Source organism: Camarhynchus parvulus, chromosome 2 (assembly GCF_901933205.1).
Source record: "Camarhynchus parvulus chromosome 2, STF_HiC, whole genome shotgun sequence".
Lineage (NCBI taxonomy): Eukaryota > Metazoa > Chordata > Aves > Passeriformes > Thraupidae > Camarhynchus > Camarhynchus parvulus.
The window spans coordinates 2,420,203-2,447,141 of record NC_044572.1 but is presented as its reverse complement, the minus strand read 5'-3'; the positions used below and the strand labels follow the sequence as shown (position 1 = coordinate 2,447,141).

General features: G+C 45.9%; 2 protein-coding genes across 5 annotated transcripts in view; both read right to left on the bottom strand.

Moving 5' to 3' along the window:
* Positions 1 to 7,313: 7,313 nt before the first annotated feature.
* IBA57 (iron-sulfur cluster assembly factor IBA57) lies at positions 7,314 to 12,482 on the bottom strand. Its single transcript, XM_030943195.1, has 3 exons — positions 12,181 to 12,482; positions 10,516 to 10,847; positions 7,314 to 7,722 (listed from the first exon to the last, which is right to left on the bottom strand). The coding sequence occupies exons 1-3, from the start codon at positions 12,429 to 12,431 to the stop codon at positions 7,331 to 7,333; spliced, it is 975 nt and encodes a 324-aa protein (XP_030799055.1). The 5' UTR covers positions 12,432 to 12,482; the 3' UTR covers positions 7,314 to 7,330.
* A 10,524-nt stretch (positions 12,483 to 23,006) lies between these two features.
* The window catches only part of GJC2 (gap junction protein gamma 2), a 34,411-nt gene continuing 30,478 nt past the window's right edge, over positions 23,007 to 26,939 (bottom strand). For all 4 annotated transcript variants that reach the window (XM_030943567.1, XM_030943569.1, XM_030943570.1 and 1 more), the window contains exon 2: positions 23,007 to 26,267. In XM_030943567.1, coding sequence (XP_030799427.1) covers positions 24,997 to 26,247 — 1,251 coding nt within the window. In that variant the 5' untranslated portion in view covers positions 26,248 to 26,267 and the 3' untranslated portion in view covers positions 23,007 to 24,996. The remainder of the gene's footprint in view (positions 26,268 to 26,939) is intronic.

Genomic DNA, 26,939 nt, shown 5'->3' with positions numbered 1-26,939 from the left:
ATATAGAGAGAAATATGTATATGTATATACAAGTGTATATATATACACATATATCTGTGTGTGTGAAAGTACACATATAAAAGTATATAAGTATAAATACATATGTAAAAGTATGTGTGTATATATTTATGTATATTTAAAGGATATATATGTGTAAACGTATATATATATAAAATTATATAATTCTAAAAGTATATTATCAAAGTATGTATGTATATATGTATATATAGCTAAACTATATATGTATATATATAAAAAGTATATATATAAATGTATATGTATGTGTGTGTATGAAAGCACATATATAAAAGTATAAATATATATAAGTATATATATATTAAAAAGTATGTGGGTATATATATTTATTTATATTTAAAGTACATATATGTGTAAAAGTGCATCTATATAAAATAATATAACTATAATAGTATATACATCAAAGTGTATATATATACATACATGTGTGTATATATATTTAAAGTGTATCTCTGTGTAAAAGTACATATATATAGAAAACTATATGACTATAAAAGTATATATATAAAAGTATGTGTGTATATATATTTATATATATTTAAACTATACATGTGTGAAAGTCTATATATATAAAAAGGAATATCAGTATAAAAGTATATATATAAGGTATATAAATTAAAGTACATATGCATAAGTGGATATATTCATTTATATATGTGATATTTATATATTTTTCTATATAAGTATATATGTATTACTATTTATATTAGTATAAATTTGTGTATAGATACTATATATACTGATATATTAAATAAACAAATATATACATATAATAAAAGCATGTATATGTATTAGTGTATATGTACTATACTTATAGAGAAATAAACTATATATTTTAATATTTCAAACCCATTTAAGCTGTAATCAGGAAGCACAGCCCAGTAAGAAAATTTTAATTTCTTTAAAAGACATAGAAATTTACAATTACATCATATTTCACAGCAAAAGGACTTTACACCTCTTGTATCTCTGGGAGTTTGGCATCTCAAATAATTCACTGAAATTCATGTGGTTTTGGTGGTGGTGGCACTTGTGTTCCTGTGTCCTCACTGAAAGTAGCACTAAAAAGAATTAAAAATTAAATTTATTTTAAGTAAAGGCTTCCTTCCATGCTAAGCTTTGCATTTTCCTCTTTTTCAAATTTTCTCGGTGAGAGTTGCATTTTGTCACCTTTTAAAATTTTTTTTCTTAATAAAATCGTGGTTGTCCCACAATTCTTTGCCTGAGATTACAAATCCTGACCGTTCCCCCACATTATTATTAGCCCTACCAAAAAAAACCCCAAATGTAATTTCATCAAATAAATGTGTCTAGAGACAATGGGAATGGGAATTGCAAACAGATCCATCTTCATCTTTCTGAAGAAAATGACACAAAATCCATTTAAAATGCAATTTAGTTGGGTTGCTGGGAAGTGGAGTCCATCATCAGTCAGGAATTACTAATCTTGAGACTGGAAAAAAGAGAAACTTCTAAATTCCTACAAAATTTAAAAAGAAAAACCACAAAAAACCCATCCAAAAAATTACAAAAGCTACCTTTGACATGCATTTATTGAAGTTAAACTCCAAAACTTGGATAAAACTGCTCTAATAAAACAGAATGTGAGGGGCACACACAGCACACAACCTTCCCCAAATATTTAATTTATTCCCTGCAGCTTTTCTGACACAGCAATAAGTTGGAAATGAGATCAGCTCTAAAAACCCAACTTTTATTTGCTGAGTTGCTGTTCCCCCTCTGGTTTGTCCCAAAACGTCCAGTGACAATCCCAGACACCCTCCAGCTGCCAAGTCAACACAACTGGAGAATAAAATAATATCTAAAACTGAAACAAGAAGATTTCTATTCATTTCTACTTTTTTTTCCTTTTTTTCTCCCCCCTCAAAACTCTGAAAAATCAAAAATCTCAGGCAGGGATGAAGGAAAAGAGAGAAAACCCAAAGATTTCCAGAGTTGTGGTAGCAGAACACTGAAGCACAAACTGATTTTAATGATTTTAGCAGAATTCCACACTCCTTTGGCCTGGATGGACAGAGGGAAAGAGAGGAAATCCAGACTGAAATCCACAAAAAAATTTTAGGCAGAAATAGCTCAAGAACAGGGTTACAACACAAAAACCCCCAAACTTTCCCTTGAAGGGTTCACAGTCTAAAAAAGCAAAATACAACAGGGAAAGGGTTGGGAAAAAAAAGGATTTAAAGCGAAAATGTAGCATTTGTCTTTGTTTCTATCCAGCAGGAAGTGTGCTCCCAAAAATATTAAATAATTAGAAGTAGCAGGAGCTACAACCTCCTCTCAAAATAACATTCAAAATGCCACAGTGCCCGTGCAGAGAGTGGTTTCAGCAGGAATTGTGGGGAAGAGCGGAGGAAAGCTGCCAAATTTTCCAGCCCTGATAACCCTGGAGAAATTGAATCTCCTGGAAAAGCAGCACCAAGGCAGCCTGTGAGGAATAAATCCAATTTGTGGCTCTCGTCTGGGCAGTTTTTGGACACTCCCTGAAGGGCTGAAAGGGCTCAGCACTGCCTCAGCAGCAGGAAAAAACAATCAAAATATTGATTTAAGCGACAAATATTGGTGAGGGCTTCTTAAAGTCGTCCAGAGTGAAGATGCTCACCCAAAAGCTGGGCACAGCAGTGTGAATCCCTACGAGTAATTATGTTTTTAATAGAGAATAGCAGTGGTTTTAACAACCTGCAATAGAATATATATATATTATAAAAATATATATATGTTATATCTATATATACATATATATAAAAAATATAATATATATCTATGTATGGATATAATATGGATATATAGTAGAATATATATATATGTTTAGATACAATATAATCTATATATATATCTATATAATCTATATATATCTACATATATATAATATATATCTATATATAGACTACATAGTAGAATATATATAGAATATATATTATATATAGTAGAATATCTATCTATATATATGGAATATATATATGTTATACTATATCTATTTTTTATATCTATATATATATATGGAATATATATATTATACAATATATATAATATAGGATATATAGGATATATAGGATATATAGAATATATAGAATATATATTATACATCGTAGAATATCTATCTATATATGTTATATATTTCTAGATATATAAATAGAAAATATATATCTATATATATAATATAGAATATATAGGATATATAGAATATATAGAAAATATATATATAATTATATCTTTAATATATAGCTATCTATAGAATACATAGTAGAATATGTATACAATATGGCTATATTTATAAAATATATTAAAATATATATAGAATATATAGTAGAATATATATATAAATAAATAAATATAAATATATGTATATGTTGTATTATACATATTTGTGTTTCCATTTCTACTTCTATAAAAAACAGTTAACTGAAATATAAGCTGTTTTTTCTGGACTCCTCACCACACAAAGACAACTTTTTTTTTTTGGCATTTTACTATGACAGAGAAGGTAAAAATATGTAACAATGAAGACAAGCACTGCTCCTAGAAATTTTTTAACAAAATTAAATTAAAGGCAGAAAAAAAAGAGGAAAATTTTTTCTCGAAAGCAACCATTTCATATGTTCCCCTCTGCAATCTCTGCCAGTGACTCCTGTCTTATCCCACTGGGATTTCAGGTTATTCCAAGTGTTTACTCCACTCTTTTCCCTCTGAAAGCATCACTGAGGCAGAGGAAGGACTGAGGCAGCAAGGGAGGACCCACAGAAAAAGGGGATCAGGAAAGGCCCCACATTTTCCAGCTGTTTGGGTTGAGGCTGGAATCTGAGCAGGTCACCTGAGAGCAGCCCTTGGGCACCGTGTTGGTGCTCAGGAAAAATTTCACAGAATTCCCTGGCCCAGAATGACCAGGTTGGAAGAGACCTTCAAAATCAACCCAGCCCCAACAGCTCAACTCAACCCTGGCACCCAGTGCCACATCCAGGCTTTGTTAAACACACCCAGGGATGGGGACTCCACCACCTCCCCGGGCAGCCATTCCAGAACTTTATCACCCTTTCTGTAAAAACTTTTTCCTAATATCCAACCTCTGGTGGTTCCACTTCTGGGTTTCTCTGAGTCTGGATTGAAGGCACTGGAGATGTTATTTCATGTTCACACTCAGATGTTTATTATTTCTTATCAGTAAAACAGTCTCACTGCTGGGAGTTCAGCAGCTTTTCATCAGAAGGCACAAAATGACCAACAATCTCTTGTTCCAAGGGCTTTTCAGACTAAACTATCCAATGAAGAACTGACACCTGGATTATTTTCCCTTTTAACCCAATAACTGATCCCACAGAGCTGCAATGGGGACTTTTCTGCCCAATTACAAAATGCCACCCAAACCCATGGAGAAGGAGGAAGAAGAAGCATGAAGGAGAAGCCCAGGATGACACCCTGTGCCCTCCATCTTGCTTCCATCCACAACACACTAAAAATCCCAAAACCTCAATTTCTCACCAAGTGACACACCTGCACTGCTCTCTATAATCTATTTCACACTTTTGTGGATTCCAGTCTATTTTGAAGTCCAAAAATGGCACAACTGAAGGACATTTTCTATAGCAGCTGATATTCTGAGTTTGAGAAATCCCATCCCCAGCATTCCAGTTCCCTGGAAGTGTCCAAGGCCAGGCTGGATGGGGCTTGGAGCACCCTGCTCTGGAGGAAGGTGTCCCTGCCCATGGCAGGGCTGGAATGAGATGGTCTTTAAGGTCTCTTCCAACCAAAACTGTTCTGGGATTCTGTGATATTCTTCAGGGTCCCTTTCTGCCTGGGCACTGTCCCAGCCACACCATCCCCAGCCCAGAGCACTGTAGGGGTTGTTGTGACCAAAATGCAGGACTGGGCACTTGGATTTATTAAACTTCATCTTAACTGGACTCTGCCCATCCATCCAACCATTCCAGGTCTCCCTGCAGAGCCCTCCCACCTTCCAATTTCCTCACTGGAAAGGTCAAACCCTGAACAGGCTGCCAAGGGAAGTGGTGGAGCCACCATCCCTGATAGTGGCCAAAAACTGGGTGGATGTGGCACTTGGGGACATGGATTAGTGGTGGATGTGGAAGTGCTGTTCATGGTTGGAGTTGATGATCCAAGAGGTCTTTTCCAGCCTTAATAATTCCATGGCTCTCAGAGAGGCAAAATCCCTGCAAAATCAACTCTTGCACCCTCCAGCCCCAAATTCACCCGGCTCTGATTACTAAAGGTGGAGAAGACTGAGGGAGAATTAAAAAATTAAAGGATAACATGGATTGGGTTATCCTCCACCCATCCCCTCCATTTCTACCTCCTTTTTTTTGTTTTCCAGAATCAAACACCTCTTCACCCCAGCACCACCTTTTCATGTCTAACCTTGTGTCACCTGCAGCTACTGGCAGCAACAAAAGCCTTGCAAACACTGTGAAGAAGAACAAAAGCAATGTGTGACCAAGGCAGAAAAGATACAGGGCTTCCCCAAACAGAGGGGTTGATTCAGTGTTTGTTCAGGCTCTGCTCATCCCAGGACAATAAAACCATTCTGAGCAGCCTTGGCACAATGGGTGGCAGAGGAAAAACTGCTTCAGGTTGAGCTGGGCAGCACAGCCTCATCTTTGTGGCCACTGAAGGGCCCAGTTTTATTTATTTTCCCAGCTGAAAGACTCTGGTACCAATCCCACACCTGACCAACAGGCTAAGGCATGGTTCTTGCCTGCAAGCAACCTGAAAATGCATTTAATCTGTTGTATGTCTTCACACCAAGCAAAAAAAAGGCATCTTCTCTTTCAGATGAGTCCCATTTAAAATCAGAGGCAATAATTCATGAGGTATTCCACAGCACCATTTTACAGCAACCATAGAATTTTAATCAATATAAGCATTTTTTTACAGACAAATTCCATTCACAGTAACACTGAAACAGAGGCAGAATGTGATTTGGGACGGGTTTTGTTACAAATATTCATGCAAAGGCTTTTTTGGTTTTGTTTTGGATGAAACGGGATCTCACCTGGGCAGCTCTCTCATTGTGTAATGGATTGATTACAATACAAAAATAAAAAAAGGTTCCTATAAATCACTGCAGGTTGACAGGGTCAGGAGGCACAGAGCTGGTTGGCTTTGGAATAAGAGAGGAATATGATAAGAAGAGGAATATGTTGCAGCAAGAAGAAAAACTGGGGAAGCAGAGGAGTGTTGGCAGCCAGAAAAATTAAAGCAAAGAAATGCCCAAGCATTGGGCTGCTCTGAAAACCCTGGGGGTGGTGGATGGAGAAAAACCCCAGCTGCAGGTGGCAGCAGGGACAGGGTGAGGGGCACAGAAAGAGCCAGAACATGGTGAAAATCCCCCCTCAGCAAGGCCAGGCCAAGCCAGCACATGTGGCATTGAAAATATCCCTTTCCTCCCCCAAAAAAATGGTTTGAGAGAAGGGAGTCAGAGGAACTGGCTCTGCTTCCTCCACTGGCACCAAAGCAGGAGACAAGACAGGAGGCTGGAGACCTTTTTTCCTCAGGGATGAGTTACAATCAAGGTCTGACACATGAAGTACAAGGTGCTCCTCTTCCTGAACACAATTCCAGTGGTGGGAAAAAACACCAGCCCCATCAGCAAGAAGAAGCTCAATGCAAGGAACAATTTGCAGCAAAAAACTTCAGCCTGAGAAATACATCTTAATAACAGCAGCATGATCTCCACTCAAAAAAACCAACAGAATTGTAATACCTCAGAATGGTTATTGTGAACCAATAAAATTTATTACCTCAGAATGGTTATTGTGAACCAATAAAATTTAATATCTCAGAATGGTTATTGTGAACCAATAAAATTTATTACCTCAGAATGGTTATTGTGAACCAATAAAATTGAATACCTCAGAATGGTTATTGGGAACTGAGAAATCAGTGCATGGAACAGGGAAATTCCTGATCCCATTGCTTGGGAGAGCACAGTCTGAGGGAGTGAGTGTCAGCCTGGAGATGGATCCAGAATCCAACCTAATAACAGGGCATCCCTTAAATAGGGTCCAACCCAACAACACAGGGCACCCCCTAAATACATAGGGTCCCAACAAGTCGTGGCACCCCTATAAAAGTGGGGATTACCCTCAGGAAAAGCTGCAATTCCCTGGATTTTTCTCTCCATGGCAGATCCAACCCAGTGATCTGCCACAGCTTTTGGCTCTCGCTGTGAGGAATCCTGCAAGACCCCTCCCCACAGAACAGCAGCATTCCCAAATTCCCCCACCCAACCCACCCAAACCTCTCCCTAAGCTGCTCCCTCACCTTACTTAGCAGCCCCTTTTGGCCACCACTCGGGCGTGGTGGCCCTGAGCTCCACCCTGTCCCCTGCCAGGGGGATGCAGAGCGGCTCATGGAGGTGAGCCAGCCTCAGCAGGGCTATGCCCAGCTCTCCTCCTCCAGCACGGAACTTTCCAGCACGTTTTCCTGCCTGGGTGAGGATCTCGGCCCCCTCGGGGATGCCAGCAGGGGGAAGGGGCCCCGGGAAGGTGACGGGCAGCAGGCGCTTGCGGATCACGCCCATGTGGTGGGTCCTGGCTGTCAGCTCCTGGCCGATGTAGCAGCCCTTGGTGAAGCTGATGCCGTTCATGAAGGCCAGGTTGGATTCCAGCGGCAGGGCGACTCCAGGCGGGAGATCCTTCACCCCTTCAGGGATCCCTGGGGGAGAACAAAGGCAGCAGGTTGGTGCCTTGAGAAGGATGATCTGGAACAGAGGCTAGAATACTACAGCAATGTGCCCCTGCTGATGGAGTGACAAAACAATCCTTTGTCCCCCTAAAAAGGAAATAAGTTTAGTATGAAGGGGCTTGACAGCTGGCCTGCAAGCAAAGCTGAGTTAATAAAATAAATAACAATTGATGATGTTTGAGTGTATCCCATAGCAAGGAAGAAGACAAGGCTGTCAGCATGGAAACAGAAGAAAAAATACATGAAAATGTTTGTAAGCTAAACTACGTGCATAAGTAGATGTGTATACGTGCTTCATTAAATTTCTGTAAAACTTTTGACAATTATATTGACATTAATTGCTTTTCACCAATGAGTATAATAAATTATTGTGATGTAGGTAATGAGTTAAGTGTCACAGACATATTTTATGAAAAATCCTTTTGCTAGGATTTTTTCTCCTGAGAAACTGAGAGGCCTGAGGAACTAAATGTAAACATTGATTATCTGCTGCTGTGGAATGCAACAGGTGGAGCTTTGATTGGCCCATGTTGGTTGTTTCTAATTAATGGCCAATCACAGTCAGCTGGCTTGGACTCTCTGTCTGAGCCACAAGCCTTTGTTATCATTCCTTCTTTTTCTATTCTTAGCTAGCCTTCTGATGAAATCCTTTCTTCTATTCTTTTAGTATAGTTTTAATATAATATATATCATAAAATAATAAATCAGCCTTCTGAAACACGGAGTCAGCTCCTCATCTCTTCCCTCATCCTCAGACCTCTGTGAACACGGTCACATTGCACCAATAAATAGAATAAGTTATTGGGATATAGTTCATGACTTAAGTGTCACAGACATATTTTATGAAAAATCCTTTTGCTAGGATTTTTCTCCTGAGAAGCTGAGAGGCCTCAGAAACGAAATGTAAACAATGGTTATCTGCTGCTGTGGAATGCAACAGGTGGAGCTTTGATTGGTCTCATGTGAATTGTTTTTAATTAATGGCCAATCACAGTCCAGCTGTCTCCGGCTCTCTGGTCAGTCACAAGATTTTATTATCATTCCATTCAATTCCTTTCTTTTCAAGCCTTCTGATGAAATCCTTTCTTCTCTTCTTTTAGTATAGTTTTAATGTATCATTTCCTTTTAATATAATATATATCATAAAATAATAAATCACCCTTCTGAAACATGGAGTCAGATTCTCATCTCTTCCCTCATCCTGGGACCCCTGTGAAGATGACCACACTTAAGATCACGCTTTGTTAAGAATATATAAGCTGGAGAACATGCAGAATAAAAAAACTTTCTTCTTCTTAGACCCTGATCACGTGTGTGTGTGTGTCACATCTGATCTAACGGTGACATTTTCTCTCCTCAATTAGGTGAAAAGACATCTCATAGGACCTGGGGGACTTCACCTCAAACTTAAGGATGGCTAATTGGACAGAAGCCAAAAAGTCCCACCTGAGCAATTTACTAGAAAAAGAAGAGAGCAAAGGAACTAATCACTTCTGTAAGGTGTTTTACCAGGAGCAAGAACCTCTTGCACCTGTCTCGGTTTTTCTCTGTAAAGAGTTTTGTTATTTTGCCCTTTATTAAAACTTTTTTGTTTCCAAGTGCTACCACAGAAGCCATCCTGCTGATTTTATGCCTTCTAAGGTAGCTGAGCTATCTTGGGTGTGAAATAGATCTCCAAGAGCTTATGAGACCTGGCTCAAAGAGATCCTATTTCAGAATATAAATAATAAAGAATAAAGCAGGGATTTATTCAAAGGCCTCCATGGATGCACCTTGGGCAGCACAAGAGCCCAGCCAGGGCTGCACCCAAGATGAACCAAAATGGCCCCAAAATGCACGAGCGCTCCCGGGGTCTCTCCCTGGGATCAGTTCTGCTCCATTTGCACCTTGCAGTTCATTGTCCCATTCCAGCTTTAGCCCCTGCAGTCCCACCCTGCTTGTTTTTCTCTCTCCAGCCCACGGTGTTTGTGCTCTGGGGCTGAGATTTGGATCATTTGTCCTTGGTGCCCAGCTGGAGCAGGAATTGTTTTGTCTCCCTGCTCTGTGCACAGAGCTCACCATGCCCTGATGTGAAGCCCAGACCCACACACTAAAGCAGCACAGAACCTGAAAAATATAAAAGCTAAAACCTGAGGCATCAAGGTAAACACTGCTCCTCATTATATTTGTGCTCTGAATTGTTTGGCTCGCTCTCAGTTTGATTTTCCAACCCAAAGGGATCCGAGTTTCAGCACAGGACCATCATCTTTCCCTCTTTCCCAATTAATTTCATCCTTTATCAGCATGGACACACTAAAATCAAAGGCACTGGGGCTCTCAGGAGTGAAATCCCTGTCCAGTCTCTCTGACCTTGGAATTAACTCAGCAAATCCAGCCACAAAGTTTTTAGGAAGACAAGTCTGGGTGTTTCCTTTTCCTTCCTCAGCAACAAGCAAATGCCTGGGCTGTGCATCATCCCAAAATAATCAAAATTACTCCAACCACAGAAGCTTCTCTCTAAGAAAATGAATAATCCTGGCTTTCTTTTAGCATTCCTGACCAATCCCCATAATCTGAGTAAGAGAAAATTATACCCAAACATTGCCAGCAGACAGAGTTATAACCACCAGCACTCTTTAATACTCAAAGCAGCAATTAATACATCTATTAATGAACAAATTAAATGCAATAAAACATGAGAATGAAGGCTTTATAACTTATTACTGCCTTAAATCAGCATGTGGCCTCCCAAAACCCATAGTGCAAAACAGGGCTTGGCTTTACCTTGTTTATACCTGTGCCTGTGGTAATCCTGAACATCTCCAACTTGGCTCCCAGGGATAATCTCTGACAGATTTGCTCCTTTCTTTGCAATCAGTCTCCAGCCCATGACTTCTGCCCTGGGGTCAGGGGTGAGGAGCAGAGCCTGGTCTGCACATTTGGGGAGGGAGCTGGTGTCCCCAGGGATGACAGCCCACAGGGAGAGGTCGGGGCAGGGGCTGATGGTGACTTTCCTGCGGATCTTGTAGAGTTTCAGGTGTTGCTGGATGGAGTCCAGGACGCTGCTGTCGCACTCCAGCAGGATGTGAGGCTCCTCTGCTGTGCTCTCGTGGAGCCTAAAAAAAAATATCACATCCCCAAGGTCAGGAAAACAAACCCCCACAGCAGCAGGAGCCAAAGCTGGGTATTTATTTGGATCCTGCTGCAAATCCGCAGAGAAATTTCTGGATTTGCACAGAAATTTCTGTGCAGATTTCTGGATGGCACAGAGGGAGCAGCAGCCACATCCCCACAGTGAAATACCTGAGCTGTTTCAGCTTCCCTAGCAAACACTGCCCTCACTTCTCCCAGGGGCACAAACAGGTCTGCCCATGTGGAATTCTCTGTTCTTACCTACAGTGAAGGGAATTTCATGGAATCACAGAATAATGAGGTTGGAAGAGACCTCCAAGATCATCGAGTCCAACCTGTGCCCTAACACCTCAACTATAGCACCAAGTGCCATGTCCAGTCTGTTTTTAAACACATCCAGAGATGGTGATTCCACCACCTCCCTGGGAAGAGCACTCCAGTACTTTATTATTCTTTTGGTGAACAATTTTTTCCTAATATCCAACCTGTACCTTCCCTGAGATAGCTTGAGGCTGTGTCCTCTGCTTCTGTCACAGACCAACCCCACCTGTCTGCAGCCTCCCTTCAGAAGGTGTGGAGAGCAATAAGGGCACCTCTGAGCCTCCTCTTCTCCAGGCTGAGCACCCCCAGTTCCTTCACACGTTCCTCACAGGGTTTGTGTTCCCAGCCCCTCACCAGCCCTGTTGCCTCCTCTGGATGCGCTCAAGCATCCCAACATCCTTCCCAAACTGAGGGGCCAGAGCTGGGCACAGCTGGGGGAGAAGCTTCATTCAGCCGTGCCTTCCACTGTCACACAATCTCAGGATGGATTTGGGTTGGGAGGGACCTCAAAGCCCATCCAGTTCCAACCCCAACACCTTCCACCAGACCAGGGCTGCTCCAAGCCCCATCCAACCTGGTCTTGGGCACTGCCAGGGATCCAGGGGCAGCCACAGCTTCTCTGGGAACCTGTGCCAGGGCCTGAGCACCCTCAGAGGGAACAATTCCTTCCCAAAATCCTATCTGTGCCTCTGGAAGGGGCTCTGAGCTCTCTCTGGATCCTTCTCCTCTCAGGTGAGCACCCCAGCCCTCACAGCCTGGCTCCAGTGCAGAGCCAACATGCACACGTGCGGATATCGCACCCATCACACTTCTCTGCTGCGGTAATCCCCAGACTCTGCACTGAGTGATGTCACACACCCTCGGAGGAAGGCCTTTTTCGCACATTAATTTTGACTTTTTGACATTTAAGCCGGAAATGTCAGGAGCCACCCCCCGCTACCCCTCAGTGGTCTCTCCCACCTCCTCCCCCCGCGCGGCCGCGCCGCTTGGTCTCACCTGTACAGGATGACGTCATACAGGCAGCGGCCCTGCACGTTCAGCGCGTGCGCGTAGAGCGCGGGGGGGGCGTCGCCCTCTGCCACCAGCTGCGTGACGTCATTGGTGAGCAGCCCCTGCAGAAAGGCGGCGGCCTCGGCGCCCCTCACGCCCAGCAGCGCCCGGCCCAGCGGGAAACAGGCGGCGGCCGCGCCCCGCTGGCCCCGGCACCACCGGCGCAGCCCGGGCGCCGTTATTGCCCTCACCAACATGGCGTCGCCGTCACAGAGTCCTCCCACCGCCACCGCCGCCGCCCGCCGCCGCCGCCGCCATCTTGTGTGTGTCCGCCGGGAGGGCGACACCTGCTGGCGGGGCCGGGGCGGCAGGGACCGCCCCTTTCTGTTAGCCACGCCCCCTTCGCTACAGACCACGCCCTTCCAATAGGCTCAGTTGGTGTTCTGGTCACGCCCACATCCCTATGGCCACGCCCCCTGTGTTTGGCCGCGCCCACGGCCGCGGGGCCGGGCGCTCCCCGCGATCCCAAAGGAGGAATTTGGGAACCCCCCTGGCCACGTAACAGCGAGGGGACAGCCCAGAGCTCTCCCCGCGATCCCAAAGCAGGAATTTGGGATCCTCCCCGGGATTCCCAGCCATGGAACAGCGGTGGGACAGCCCAGAGCGCTCCCAGTCCCACGGTTCGGGTGTGGGCGCCATTGTGTTATAGATGGATAATGAGATGATTGGGTCTCGCAATTAAAAGATAACTATTGTGTGAATATTGGGAAAAGCTTTAGTGAAATGTCCTCTGTTCTCCCCATAGTTACCTTTCCCCCCTGTGTTGTTGCCATCACACAGCCGGGGCTGTCTGGGACAGGTACAAGGAAGCTGCACATGTGTCCCTTGCATGGGGCAGGTGGGAATGGAAAAGCTTAGGGGTGCATAGGGGGTGAGGCATGGCAACACCTGACCTCCAATCCAGTCTAAAAAAGCAGTTTCCACTGAAAAATGGCAAAGAGCTGACTGACAGACTTTGGGAAGGGCCAGGGCTGGCTGATGCAACTCCCAGGGGTGTAATAGAAAGAACATCCATCTTGTAGATGAAGTGGGGATGTGGTGTCCACAAGGGGCAATTCCCAGCGCTGCAGCTTTTTCCTTGTGTAGTCCTCTGTGTTATTTTTGTTAAGGTTTAATAAACCTTTTTAAATTTTCAAAGTGAGCTGTTGTCACATCCCTGTCCCGGCTGCTCCCCATTTAATTGGAGAATCAGCCAGGCTGGAAAGGACCTCTGGGGTGGTCGACTCCAGCTGTGCCAACCAGAGCATGGCACAGCCAGTCATTCCTTAAGCACCTCCATTCCTGCCCCTAAAATTCAAACAGAGGGGGCACCGAGCCATTCTCCCCCTCCAGGCACATTTTGGCTGTCAGGGTGGCAAAAAGACTCCAAAGGTTCCTTTTTTCCACTGGTTTGTTTCCACAGGACTCACCAGCCACCCTCCATCCTCTTTTAACACCCTTGGAGAAGCTGTCAGTGGTACCAGATTGGAGTAAATTAAACATTTATTATAATAGAATAAATGATAATATTTGGCAGGGTATCATGTTTGGCAATTATAAAATTTGTCAGTTTAGCAGGGATTTCTGCTAAGCATTTCATGGGAATAAAATAATGGAATTTTATTATTCATTAAATTTTATTGGAATCATGGAATCATGGAATTTTATTGTTCAATAAATTCAATTTTGTTAATTAAACCATGGAATTCCATTTCATGGGATCATGGAATGGCTTTAAAGGTCATTAGGTCCAACACCCTGCAAGAAGCAGGGGCATGTTCAGTCCATCAGGGGCACGTCCAATCCATCAGGGGTGTGAAAAATGTGTATTTTATGATTGGCTTTTTGCACATATTAAAATGAATATTATATGTGTTGTGTTAGAAAGTAATGCTGTATTAATTTTCTTAAGTAGTGTGTTCAATATTGTTTTAGGTTATAACATAATGTTAAAATAGAAACTATGCTATGTAAGATAATTTTAAAGAAAGGACTCGCAGTGATAGCAGGCACAGGACACCTGAATCTTTCAGAGAAAGAGAATTTATTGCCCCATTATCAGGAAGAAACGAACTTCTCCCTGCCTTGCTCAGCCGTGAAGACACAGTTAGGATTAAGAGGAAGAAGTTGACGCTGACCAGACAGAATCCTTTGTTTGAATGGAATTTATGCATCATGTATGAGATGTATGAATATGCAAACAGGTTATTGTTTTTAAGCGTTAATCCTCTGTTAACTGTGTCCTTTTCCAGGCTTATTTTGCCCAGAAAAAGGCACCTCAACTGTCCCTAACTCTTTGTTTCTATTGTCCTAATCCAAATTGTCCAAATTATTATTACTCTAATTATATTGCTATTTTTATAACCATTCTATTATCATTAAACTTTTTAAAATTTTAAAAACAAGTGTTTGGTGTTGTTCACAGGGGCACGTCCAATCCATCAGGGATATGTCCAATCCATCAGGGACAGGTTCAGTCCATCAGGGACAGGTTCAGTGCATGAGGGACAGGTTCAGTCCATCAGGGACAGGTTCAGTCCATCAGGGATATGTTCAATCCATCAGGAACAGGTTCTGTCCATCAGGGACAGGTTCAGTCCATCAGGGACAGGTTCAGTCCATGAGGGGCAGGTTTAATCCATCAGGGAGAGGTTTAATCCATCAGGGACAGGTTCAGTCCATGAGGGACAGGTTCAGTCCATCAGGGGCACGTCCAATCCATCAGGGACAGGTTCAGTCCATCAGGGACAGGTTCAGTCCATCAGGAAGAGGTTCAATCCATCAGGTTGCTCAGCCCAAACTGATCCTGAATATTTCCAGGGATGGGGAATCCCTGTGTTAAACCCCCCCAGTTAAACCATGGAGCTGGTGCTGTTTCCCTCTGTTTTTCCAGTGGCTGCCGCTCAGTTTGAGCCCATCCTGCCCCTTCCCTCTGCCACACCAGCAGCTCTCTGGGCAGGGGGAATCACCTGGCCCCAATGACCTGACTAAAACCTCCAGGACAGGCAGCACCAGCACAAACCCACCGATCCTAAACCCCTGAGTGAAGGGAGGCTCATTTTCCAGGAGCTGCAAATGTGCTGAGTTGGGGCTGTCCCCTTGTGCCCCACAGTGATAAGCTTATCACACATCCCCCAGTGTGCCCTGGCAGCAATGAGACATGTGGGGTGTTCACCCTGGAATCCATTCCCCACTGGAATTTGGGGCTGGAGAAATAAAGTTGTGGGCAGAGGTGACCTTGGCACCTGCTTGTGCCCTGCCCACCTGCTGGCACCAGCTGTGTGCCAGCCGGGCGGGACAAACCTACCCCCCGCGCGGGGGGCGCGGGGAGAGGGAGCGCCGCGGTGGTTCTTTTCTCTCCCTGGAAATGGGAATGTGCCCAGAGCAGGAGCTGGGTTTGCTTTTGGAAGGAGAAAGGGGAAAGTCACAAATCTGGAAGCACAGCTGGGCTGGACTCCAGAATCCAACAGGCACCACGGAGGCACATCTGGATCCAACCTTGTGGGTTTTTAACCTGTTCCACATCCCTGCTTCACCCAAGTCTTTATTTTATATTCTTTTAAGATCTTTTGAAGGTGAGAGTTCTAAGGGGATATATTGTTATTTTTGGTATGGTTATATATATTATTGTTATATATTGTTATCTTTTGAAGAGCTAAGCTTACATTTTATCTGGGGCAGGATAACCTTGTAAAAATACCACTATTCCAAGCTGTGGGGATGGTCAGTGGCCATCCCACAGGCAGCCCTTTGCCATCTCCCTGCATTCCCAACCCCACAGAGACGTCTGAAAGGGCAGCAAGGGGAATAAAAGTGAAAATGGAAAACAATCAGGCAGACAGTTTGAGCCTTTATTTGTTTTACCACTTCCTACTGCTTCTATTCCCTTCCCTCTGGGTTTGCTTTTCTTTTCTCGTGGAGTTATTCAGTTATTACATACAAAACTGCATGTTTGAGTGCAGAGTTTAGTGGCTAATAAAGTCATATTGAAAATTTTCAGTGTCAGGAACTACAACTCTGCCAGTTTGGTGCATTAAATGAGCTCAGGGGATGGTTTGAGACAATCCATGGTGTCTCTGAGAGCCCTGGGAAGGTTTGTGCCAGCCCTCAGTGAGTGTCTGCCCGTCCTCACTAAAAATGGGGGCCCTGAAGCCTGGTGGGAGGGACAACACCATTCCCGGAGCTTCCATGACTTTAATTCCTATTGGAAGGTGTGAAATTCTAGTGGGAATCCACTAGAAATCCCATATCTAGTGGGAAACCTCCAGTGGGAATCCACTGAATTCCATATCTAGTGGGAAACCTCCAGTGGGAATCCACTGGAATCCCATATCTAGTGGGAAACCTCCAGTGGGAATCCACTAGAATCCCATATCTAGTGGGAAACCTCCAGTGGGAATCCACTGAATTCCATATCTAGTGGGAAACCTCCAGTGGGAATCCACTGGAATTCTATATCTAGTGGGAAACCTCCAGTGGGAATACACTGGAATCCCATATCTAGTGGGAAACCTCCAGTGGGAATCCACTAGAATCCCATATCTAGTGGGAAACCTCCAGTGGGAATCCACTGGAATCCCATATCTAGTGGGAAACCTCCAGTGGGAATCCACTGGAATTCCACATCTAGTGGGAAACCTCCAGTGGGAGGTGTCCCTGCCTGTGGCAGAGGGTTGGAACAAGGTGATCTTTAAGGTCCTTTCCAACCCAAACCATTCTGGGATTCTGATATTGCCCCTGATGGATCATCCCCCACCAGCTTTGTGATTTCTGGGCCTGTTTGTGGAAGGAGAGCGGTGGCACAGGGTGACCGGACACAAATTCCCACCTCTCACCCCCTCGGGTGTGTCAGGGTGGCTCAGGATCCCTTCCCACAAAGGACAGAGTTCCCTCCCTGTCCCTCAGCAGCCCCTGGGTGCTTGCACAAGCTGCCAGCAGCCTCCTGCTCCTTCAGATTTCCACTCTCTGCTCTCCCACTGCCTGAAACCCTGGGCAGCCCGAGGCTCCCACTTGTGAGGGCTCATCCTTGGCATTTAATTGTCAATAACTCATCCTGACCAGGGGTAAGCTCTGCAGCCAGCCCTGCAGGGTAATGCTGCCATCATAAACTCATTTTCTCCAGCTTTTTTCTCGGGGTTTTAAGCACAACACCCACATGAGCTGCAATTATTCCTCCCAACCCCTGTGCATTGAATATTCTGGGAGGTTGGCCACAGGCAGCTGTGGTAAACCATAGCAGCACTCCTGGGACAATATCCCAGAGCCTTGGAGAGGAAAACAGGGATTGTGGCAGCCTGGGCAATGCAAAATCACTGCTGATAGGGGGGAATTGCAAGTACAACAGGCAGGAATAGAGCAAAGTGGAAGCTGAGCTTGAAGAGAGTGAGTTTGTGCATCCAAAAGGCTGCTCTGAAAGGAGGGTGGGCATCACTCTTTTCTCCCAAGGAACAAGGGATGGAGGAAACAGCCTGAAGTTGCACTGGCTGAGGTTTAGATCGGATATTAGGGAAAATTTCTTCATTGAAAGAGTGGCCCAGGGAAGTGGTGGGATCACCACCCCTGGAAATGTTTAAAAACCATGTGGATGTGGCACCTGGGGACAGGGTTTGGTGGTTGTGGTGCTGGGTAAATGGTTGGACTCAAACTCAGAGAGCTTTTCCAACCTTAATTAAGGGCTCTGTGATTCCTGCTGGGGGGACTGAGAGGAAGGGACAGCTCTTACTGCATTTCCCTGGCGTGGGCTTCTGATGGGTGTTTTACTCTACGTGAGAGTAAAAAGGAATATGTTGTTGTTGTGTTGTCCTAAAGTCTTTATTTTATATTCTTTTAAGATCTTTTGAAGGTGAGAGTTCTAAGGGGATATATTGTTATTTTTGCTATTGTAGGAGTAGTGAAATAGTAATAATTGAGTGGGATTTTGAGTAGGTAAGAGCTAAGCTTACATTTTGTCTGGGGCAGGGTAACCTTATGGAAATACCACTACCATGGTAGAATTGTGGCTATGAGCAAAAAGGCCTCTGCTCTCTGCTCCAGCTTTTTACATCAAGGCACTTAGTGTAACTTTCTACTGAAAGCTAAAATCTATATTCTAAATCTATATTTCTATTTCACTTTGTAGCTTCATATATCTCACTTTCTCCAGGTCAATCCCTGTGCCTAAATGTTCCCTGTGCCCTGAGGGGCTTGCATTCCAACACCCTGAGAGGAGGGATTGGGAGCCAGGGGGATGCTGTGGCTGGAATTCTGGAATTCTGTGACCCCCAGAGAGAACTGGAGAGCCACTGGCAATTTCACTCTGGCTTTCCAAAGGAATGGGAGGAGTTGTGTGTGGCATTCACATTCTCTGAAAAATCCCTTTCCCCAGGATTTTTCTCCTGGGAAGCTGAGGAGCCTCAGAGAAAAGGAAAACAATTCTTCTCTCATTTGCTTCTCCTGTGTTTTGCTCATGTGGAATGTGTTTGGAGATTGTTTATCCAACAGGTGATTGTTTCATTGGATTCTGCTGTGAGTTGTTTTCACCCATTGGCCAATCAGGGCCAAGCTGTGTCAGGACTCTTTCTAGAGTCAGGAGTTTTCACTATTATCTTTTTATCATTGAGCAAGTGTCTTTTCTGTATTCTTTAGTATAGTATTCTTTAATATAACATAATATTATAAAATAATAAATTAGCATTCTGAGAACATGGAGTCAGATTCATCATTCCTTCCTGCCATGAGGGTCCCTGCAAATACAATAGTTGTGATTACTCTGCCTGCTCCCAAAATGCTGCTGGATGGGAGCTGCTTTTGCCTTTCTTCTGTGAGTTGGGATCAGCTCCCAGGGCAGGGACACTTCCCACCAGACCAGGCTGCTCCAAGCCCCATCCAACCTGGCCTTGGTTCTTCCCTGTCACTGGGTGGGACCATGTCCTGTGTCCTGACAAAGTTGTCAACTTTTCTGAAAGCCATATTTTCTGAAAAATCTCTTTGCCCAGGATTCTTCTCCTGGGAAGATGAGAAGACTTAGAGAAAAATGAAAACAATAATTATCTGATTTGCTTCTCCTGTGTTTTGCTGCTTTGGAATGTGTTTGGAGATTGTTTACCCACAGGTGATTTTTTCATTGGTTTCATGGGAATTGTTTTGACTCTTTGGACAGTCAGGGCCAATCTGTGTCTGATTCTGAGGAGAGAGTCATGAGTTTTCATTATTATCTTTTCAGCCTTCTGTCTGTATCCTTTCTGTATTCTTTAGTATAGTTTAGTTTAGTATTCTTTAATATAATATAGATCATAAAATAATAAATGAGCCTTCTGAGAACATGGAGTCAGATTCACCATTCCTTTCCTGCCATGGGAGTCTCAGAAAATACAGTCAGTATTTTATTTATATATTACTCACTCGACTTAGCTCAACTTCCAGAGAAATAGAAAAAATTGCATGTTTGAGTCCAGAATTTTTTTCCCGAGGACATTTGGAGAGGGGCTGCGAGTGCCCAGTGTCTGTGATTTAATGGGAGCAGCACACATTGAGGTGCTTGAAAAGCCAGGTTTTCTCACAAAGTGCTCTCCCATCATTTGCTCAGCCTGAATCATCAATTTCTCTCAGATTCCCCAAAGTTTTCCTGCTTTTTAAAGCCCAGGCTTCCCTCAGCAGCCTGAGCTCTGTGCCTGAGGGATCTGCAGTGATTCATCAGGGAGACAAGGCATCCCAAACAACACCAAGGTCAAATGCTTCTTAAGGCAAAACTATTCTGGGATGGTCTGTGGCCCTAGCAGGGAGAACAGAGCTACTGCGTGGCCAAACCAGGCCAATCACAGATGGAGAAGGATTTCTCCTCATCACTCAGAGCCCTGCTCAAGCAAGCACCACACGCTTTACATACTGTAACAAAATGTAAGTTTTATTCCATATTATTAGTAATGGATGTGGAATAGCCACAGTTGAGTTGGACTGATGTCCCTTTCCCTTTTGACCAGTGGTTCATATTCTAACTACAGCCCAGATGTAACATTTACACTGCAAAATACTTACAGGTTCAACCTCATACTCCAAAACTTTCTAGTACAAATACAGTTAGTACATTTAAAAAAAATAACAACCAAAAAAAAAAAAAGAAAAAAAACCCCACCAATCCCAGACACTTTGTAACAGCACAGACTGGTTATGGCCTTGAGTTTAGTTCAAGTATTTCCCAGTGGAATGCAATGCAAGCAAGAAGGTAATCTGGCTTTTGTGGGACATTCCTGGCCCTGAATGGTAAGAAGAGAAATATAAGTGTGGGCACTTTATCTGACCAAGTTTAGTGAGAGAGTCAACATTTATGATTAGTTCAGCCACAAAGCCAAACCTCCCTTGCGTGTGTGGACAAAACTGCTACCTGGAGAAAAGACAAAAATAAAAGCAAAGCATTAATTACACCATTGGCATTTCTTCCGTGGCTGATGCTCCACCCTCTAAACGAATTTCCTCGAGCTGCTGGTTGAGTTAGGAACAATTGTGGTGGGGATTTTGCTTGTGGCTGTGAATATTTTGCTGCTCTGTCCTTTTCCTGCCCCCAGTGACAGGATGAAAGGAGGGATTGCTGCTCCTGCCTGGAAAGGAGTCATTCCTGCAGAGTCATCATCATTGCATTTGGTCACCTTGGCAGTGACTCAGTGGAGAAACCCAACATCCTAAAGGGTTTACAGAGTGGAGGAGGAAGGGGGGAAGTGAGCAAATCAGTATATATAACAATAATAATTGTTATAATAGTAATAATCTTTTCTCTTCCTAGGAATGTCTGACCCATGCTGGCTCCTGTGAGTGGCCCAAATGGGATTTAGGAGAGCTTGGATCCCTCCTCCCCATGCTCAGAGGATCAGCAGGGTCCTCCTGGCTGCCTGGGACCTCCCAGGCACCCCTGACACCAGCTGGGAATGCACCCCTGTCCTTGAGTCCCTGGCAAAACTCTTGGAAAACATGGGAAAGCAGGATCAGCTCCCATTGGGAAGGGATGTTGTGCAGGGAAATACTCCAGGCCGGAGGGATGAGCAGGGCTGGGAGTGGCCACCCTGTGTCCCTGCCCAACGAGGGGTTATTGATCCCCCAAGAGTCTGCCCTGGCTCTGGTACCCATCAATATTGCAATTATTGACTCTCCCTGCAGAAAACAGCCTGTGCATGTGAGATGGGAGGGTGACACCAGCTGGGGAGAGGCTCCAAACCCTCTGCAGGACCCAGGGGTCACTCAGAGCCCCCTTGGCTCGCTGTGTGACAATAAAAAAAAGGGATTTAAAGGAGGGCAGGAAGATTCTGACTGTACAACCACACATCTGGAGAGGGGAGCGGTGGGGTTTTGGGGAGGAGCAGAGCGCAGGAAGAGGAGAAGGGAGCAAAGGTGACACAAGGAGCAGCACTGCCACACTGCTGGGAATTTGTCAAGTGACTGGTGGTGGTCCAAAGACACCAGAGAAAACCATACTAGAAAATCAGCCCTTGCAGAAAGGTTGGTGGGACTGGAGGAGTTCAGCTTAAAGCACATTTGAGGGTGAAAACAGTCTCCAAACAGCCAAAATATGCAGAGGCTAAAGGCATGAGACTTCTCCATGTCTCCATGGGGTTGCAGAGAGGGGGTTCATGTCACCCTTCAGGGAGTCATTTGATGGTGGCAAGTTGGCAAGAAGATCCATGGTCTTTCCCCACCCTGCGGCTCCAAACCTGGAATCTCCTCCTGCTGGGGTATTGCTGGGGCAGCCCTGCTGGATAGACTGGGTTTAATGGGTTAATCAGGCGTCTGTGACCAGCTGAAGGTTTTAGCTTAAAATCTGCCACTGGCTTTCCCCCTTTCCCTGGCTTTGGGGAGTTTTAGCTTAAAATCTGCCCCTTGGCGAGGCGTTGGCCAAGATTTTTTCCTGGAGCAAGAACAAGGGAGTCACGTTCCCATCCCTGGTATGGTGACTCAGGGGGGATCTGCAGGTCAGCAGGAGCTGAGGAGCAGATCTGAGTCACCAGCAAGTGCTCAGGCCATGAATGGTGCTGAGGGAGGTAGGTAGGGGCAGGAGAAACCCAAAATCCTGCATTCCTGCCTCCCAGCATCGTGTGGGAAGCACAAGTTGATCTGGGGCTGTGGGATTGTTGCTCATGGAAAAGGAATCACAAGAACCCACGCAGCATCCAGCCATGGTTATCCTCACAGTTTCCATCCCTCCTTGGGATCACAACTTTAAATGCACACAGGGACACAGGGCTGGGAATAAAGGAGAAGTGCCACTGATGTGGGGGACAAGCTGGTGCCCTGCACAGCTGCAGTGACCAGGGAACAAATTTCCACCCAGCATCACCTCTCTCCTCCCCAGCAGCCTGGGCTGTGGCCCTGCAGGCTTTTTTTGTCCAGGTTTCAGCAGCTCTGTGAGCAGCCAGCCTCTCCTGCTGTGCCCAGCACATCCCCAGCCAGCAGGGAGCACATTCCCACACACGGGACAAGGACAAGCAGAGCACTTGGATAGGTTTGTCACCACCGTGGTGTGACCCTTCCGAGCCTTTCCTGCAAAACTCCCAGCTGGATGGATGGATGGATGGATGGATGGATGGATGGATGGATGGATGGATGGATGGATGAGGGATGGATGGATGGATGGATGGATGGATGGATGGATGGATGGATGGATGGATGGATGGATGGATGGATGGATGGATGGATGGATGGATGGAGGGATGGATGGATGGATGGATGGATGGATGGATGGATGGATGGATGGATGGATGGATGGATGGATGGATGGATGGATGGATGGATGGATGGATGGATGGATGGATGGATGGATGGATGGATGGATGGATGGATGGATGGATGGTGGATGGATGGATGGATGGATGGATGGATGGATGGATGGATGGATGGATGGCACTACTGGCTGCTGCTGCACTGATCCTCCTCCTGCATCCACTGACCCTTTTGTGAGGGGAAGATCTCGAGCTGCAAGAGCAAACAGCATTCCAGGCATTTTACCAATGCCTTCAGCAGGACCAGGAGCAGTTCTGGAAGGTTCCCCAGACAGAGCCACAAAGGGAATATTTGCTGCTGGATACCTTGCAGGATGTTTCTCCGCTTTCCTTTTAATTCTACTTTTGGGTTTTTTTGTTCTGTAATGCATCACACAGCTCAGCCAAAGTTCCCAGGGGATGAAGGGCATATCTAAATTCCCTGCCTGTTCCCAAAAATGGCCAAAGGGCTGGATATTTAGGGAACAGGCATCCTCAGGGCTGTTAGTGACTGACCTCAAGGACATGAGAGTGATGTCCAGCTAGAAATCAGGAATATCCCATGGATAAGAAATCCTGGCACAGCCCGAGGGAACAGCTTGGCACAGGGACAGTGCAGTGCTCAGGGAGAATTCACTTCTTTTGCCATAGGTTTGATCCTGAGGGCTCTGCCTGTCTGGGTTCCCTATGGTGGAGATGAAACCACCCTCTGACAAAGAACAGTAGGAGCCTTGGAGCTCAGCAGCTTGATTTGAACACACACCCAAAGTACTCTAAGTGCATGAAAACCACCCTAAAGTCAAGCCCAGCTGAAAAAAATTCTCCATAAACTCAGGAAAACCTTCCTGCTCTTGTCCTGGTCCTGTCCCCACCAAAGCCAGATCTTCTGCAAAGCCCCCCCAGCAAATGTGGGACCCCTCCCAGTTCCCCAGGTGGGGCTGGAGGCTCAAAGGCCCAGGATGAGATCAGCCCCAGCCCTGGAGCAGCTGGGTTGTCTCAGGGGAGGTGGAAGGAGCAGAGGGTTGATCTCACATTTACACCGAGCTCTCTATGTCTACGTTCACACTCCCGTGTTCATAGTGTCTGTATCTACACACAGACAAACACACACACACCACTATGCATAGATCTGCCTCCTGCCACTATTCATAAGGGTTTGATTAATCAGAAAAACAAATTTGCCAACAGTGCTTTTCCTCAATTAATCAGTAAAACAAATTTGCCGATGCCGATTGCCGAAAATTCAGCAAGTAAAGGAGCCTCAACCCTTTACACTTTTGTTTTCCTGGTTGCATAAAGGCACTTTCTGATGATGTGAAGCAGCAGTTTGTTAAAAACCCTGTAACTGCAACAATTCCCATCACAGCTGTAGCAAGTGCTACACAGGCACCAGTAGGATGCAATGTCACTGCTTGCTGCTGCTCCAGAGGGTTTGGAGCAGAGGAAGGAAAGATGAAACCTTCAGCCCTGTGCTGGTTTTGGGTCCAGTCACTCTGTTCCTGCCCCAGACCCGACTTGGGTGCCAGCTCTGGCTCACAGCATCCAACGAGGCCCTCATTGGCATCTGCCAGCCCAGGAAGGCCATCAGCTGTGAGCCTGCCACCGACGTCCCTGCAATGTGTCAGTGGTTTTCTTACCAAAGGATCAGGAATTAATTTGATTAAGGGTGTTTAGTAATTAAGCACTGCCTGGCCTGCAGCACTCGAGCCTTGCCATGCAGGAGGGCGGCTGATCCCTGCCAGCCTCACTTCTCTCCTGAGCCACCAGCAGCTCCTCTTCCCAGCACAGCACATGGTCCAGTCTCTGCTGGGGGCTCTGGTGCTGAGCCAGGGGCTGGGAGGTGGGGAGGGTTTGCTGTTACTCACTGGAGGTTCCCAACTGGAGAACACGTTGGAAACAGGGAAGAAATGTCTTTTGTTAACTGGAAGACAGCACTAAATTGGTCCGAAACTCCTTTCACTCTCTGGACTTCCACACAAAAACCGTGCTCTGCGAAACAAACACGAGATAACACCGAAACCCAGAAACAAACCAAAACCCCTCTCACGCCTTCCTGACACAGTTATATCCACACGGACGTCTTCCCATCTTTACTGCTGGAGCTGCCTTTCTCCAGCGAGGCCTTGGGCTTAGCACCTTGTTTCTCCTGGGCGGTGTTGGCCCTGTTCTGCTCCACCACGGTGCCCCCCGAGGCAGGGCTGCTGGTCCGAGAGGGCTGCGTGTTGGCCTGGGTGCTGCTGTAGCTCTGGAAGGCGATGTCCAGCTGCTCCTGGGCCACCCTCAGGTGCTTGTGCAGCGTGGACAGATCGGCGGGCAGGTTCTCGTCGGGGCTGGTGCACTGCTGCTCCTGAGCCACGTTGGCCAAGTTCTGCTCGTGGGCCATCGGGCTGTTGGGGATCTTGGTGGACTTCTCGGATTTGACGACCAGGTTGTACTCGGGAGGGCAGGAGATGTTCTTGGGGTAGGCGTAGTTGTAGGGCGGCTGGCGGAAGCTGTTGATTTTCCGGTTGCGGATGGCGTCGCGGATGGTCCCGAAGCCCAGGTGGAACATCTCGCACATGTTCAGCAGCAGGCACAGGCAGCTCACCACGTACATCACCAGGAGGAAGATGGTCTTCTCCGTGGGCCGGGACACGAAGCAGTCCACGGTGTGGGGACAAGGGACCCTGTTGCAGACGTAATAAGCTTCCACCTCGAAACCATAGAGGAGATACTGCCCTATCAAAAAGCACACCTCAAAGGAAGCCCGGGTGAGGAGCTGGAAGACGTAGATCTTCATCAGTCCCTCCTGCTGGATGCGCCTCCTCCCGTCGTGCTTCTGCTGCTCCTTGCACTTGGGCTTGGCCTTGCTGGCCTTGTCGTGCTCGGCCGCGTCGTCAGAGATCATGGGCTCCTCCTCGTCGGCCTCCATGGCGTCCTCCATGTTGCGCACGGCCTGCCAGTTGAGGGCAAACTGCTTCTTCTTCTTGAAGCCCTTGAGCTTCTCCTCCTCCTCGGCCGAGCGGGCGATCCTGTGGATGGCATAGCCCAGGTACATGACGGAGGGCGTGGAGATCATGATGATCTGGAAGACCCAGAAGCGGACGTGGGAGAGCGGCGCGAAGGCGTCGTAGCAGACGTTGTCGCAGCCCGGCTGCTTGGTGTTGCAGGTGAACTTGCTCTGCTCATCGGAGTAGATGGACTCGCCCCCCACCGCCGTCAGGACGATGCGGAAGACGATGAGCACGGTGAGCCAGACCTTCCCCACGAAGGTGGAGTGGTTGTGAATCTCTTCTAGCAGGCGGGTGAGGAAGCTCCAGCTCATGTTGGTCATAAGGGCTGCTCAGTTAGAACCTGCAGGGAGAGGGGGCAGGTAGAAAAAAACGGGGATGGGAGGTCACATCTTGTGCCAGAGCAGTGATTGACCCTTGTGCTGGGCACTGGTGAGGACACACCTCAAATCCTGGGGTCAGTTTTGGGCTCCTCATGACAAAGAAAGACATTGAGGGGCTGGAGGGTGTCCAGAGATGGGAATGGAGCTGGGGAAGGGGCTGGAGCACCAGGAGAGGCACTTGTGAGGCCACACCTTGAATCCTGGGGTCAGTTTTGGGCTCCTCATGACAAAGAAAGATACTGAGGACTGGAGCAGTGATTGACCCTTATGCTGGGCACTGGTGAGGCCAAATTTCAAATCACGGGGTCAGTTTTGGGCTCCTCATGACGAAGAAAGACATGGAGGGGCTGGAGCGAGTCCAGAGATGGGAATGGAGCTGGAGAAGGGTCTGGAGCACCAGGATGTAGCCATGATATTTTCTGAAAAATCCCTTTACCAGGATTTTTCTCCTGAGAAGCTGAGAGGCCTCAGAGGAAAAGAAAAACAATAATTATCTGCTGCTGGGGAATGCAACAGGTGCATCTTTGATTGGTCTCATGTGGTTGTTTCTGATTAATGGCCAATCACAGTCCAGCTGTCTCAGACTTTCTGGTCAGTCACAAGATTTTATTAGCATTCTTTTCTAATCCTTT

What these genes read in the sequence shown, in the direction of transcription:
- IBA57 (XM_030943195.1), bottom strand. Translation starts at nt 12,431, where the DNA reads ATGTTGGTGAGGGCAATAACGGCGCCCGGGCTGCGCCGGTGGTGCCGG. An exon ending in TATGACGTCATCCTGTACAG is followed by an intron (nt 10,848 to 12,180) that starts GTGAGACCAAGC and finishes ATTTTTTTTTAG; the next exon opens with GCTCCACGAGAGCACAGCAG. An exon ending in CAGGCACAGGTATAAACAAG is followed by an intron (nt 7,723 to 10,515) that starts GTAAAGCCAAGC and finishes GTTCTCCCCCAG; the next exon opens with GGATCCCTGAAGGGGTGAAG.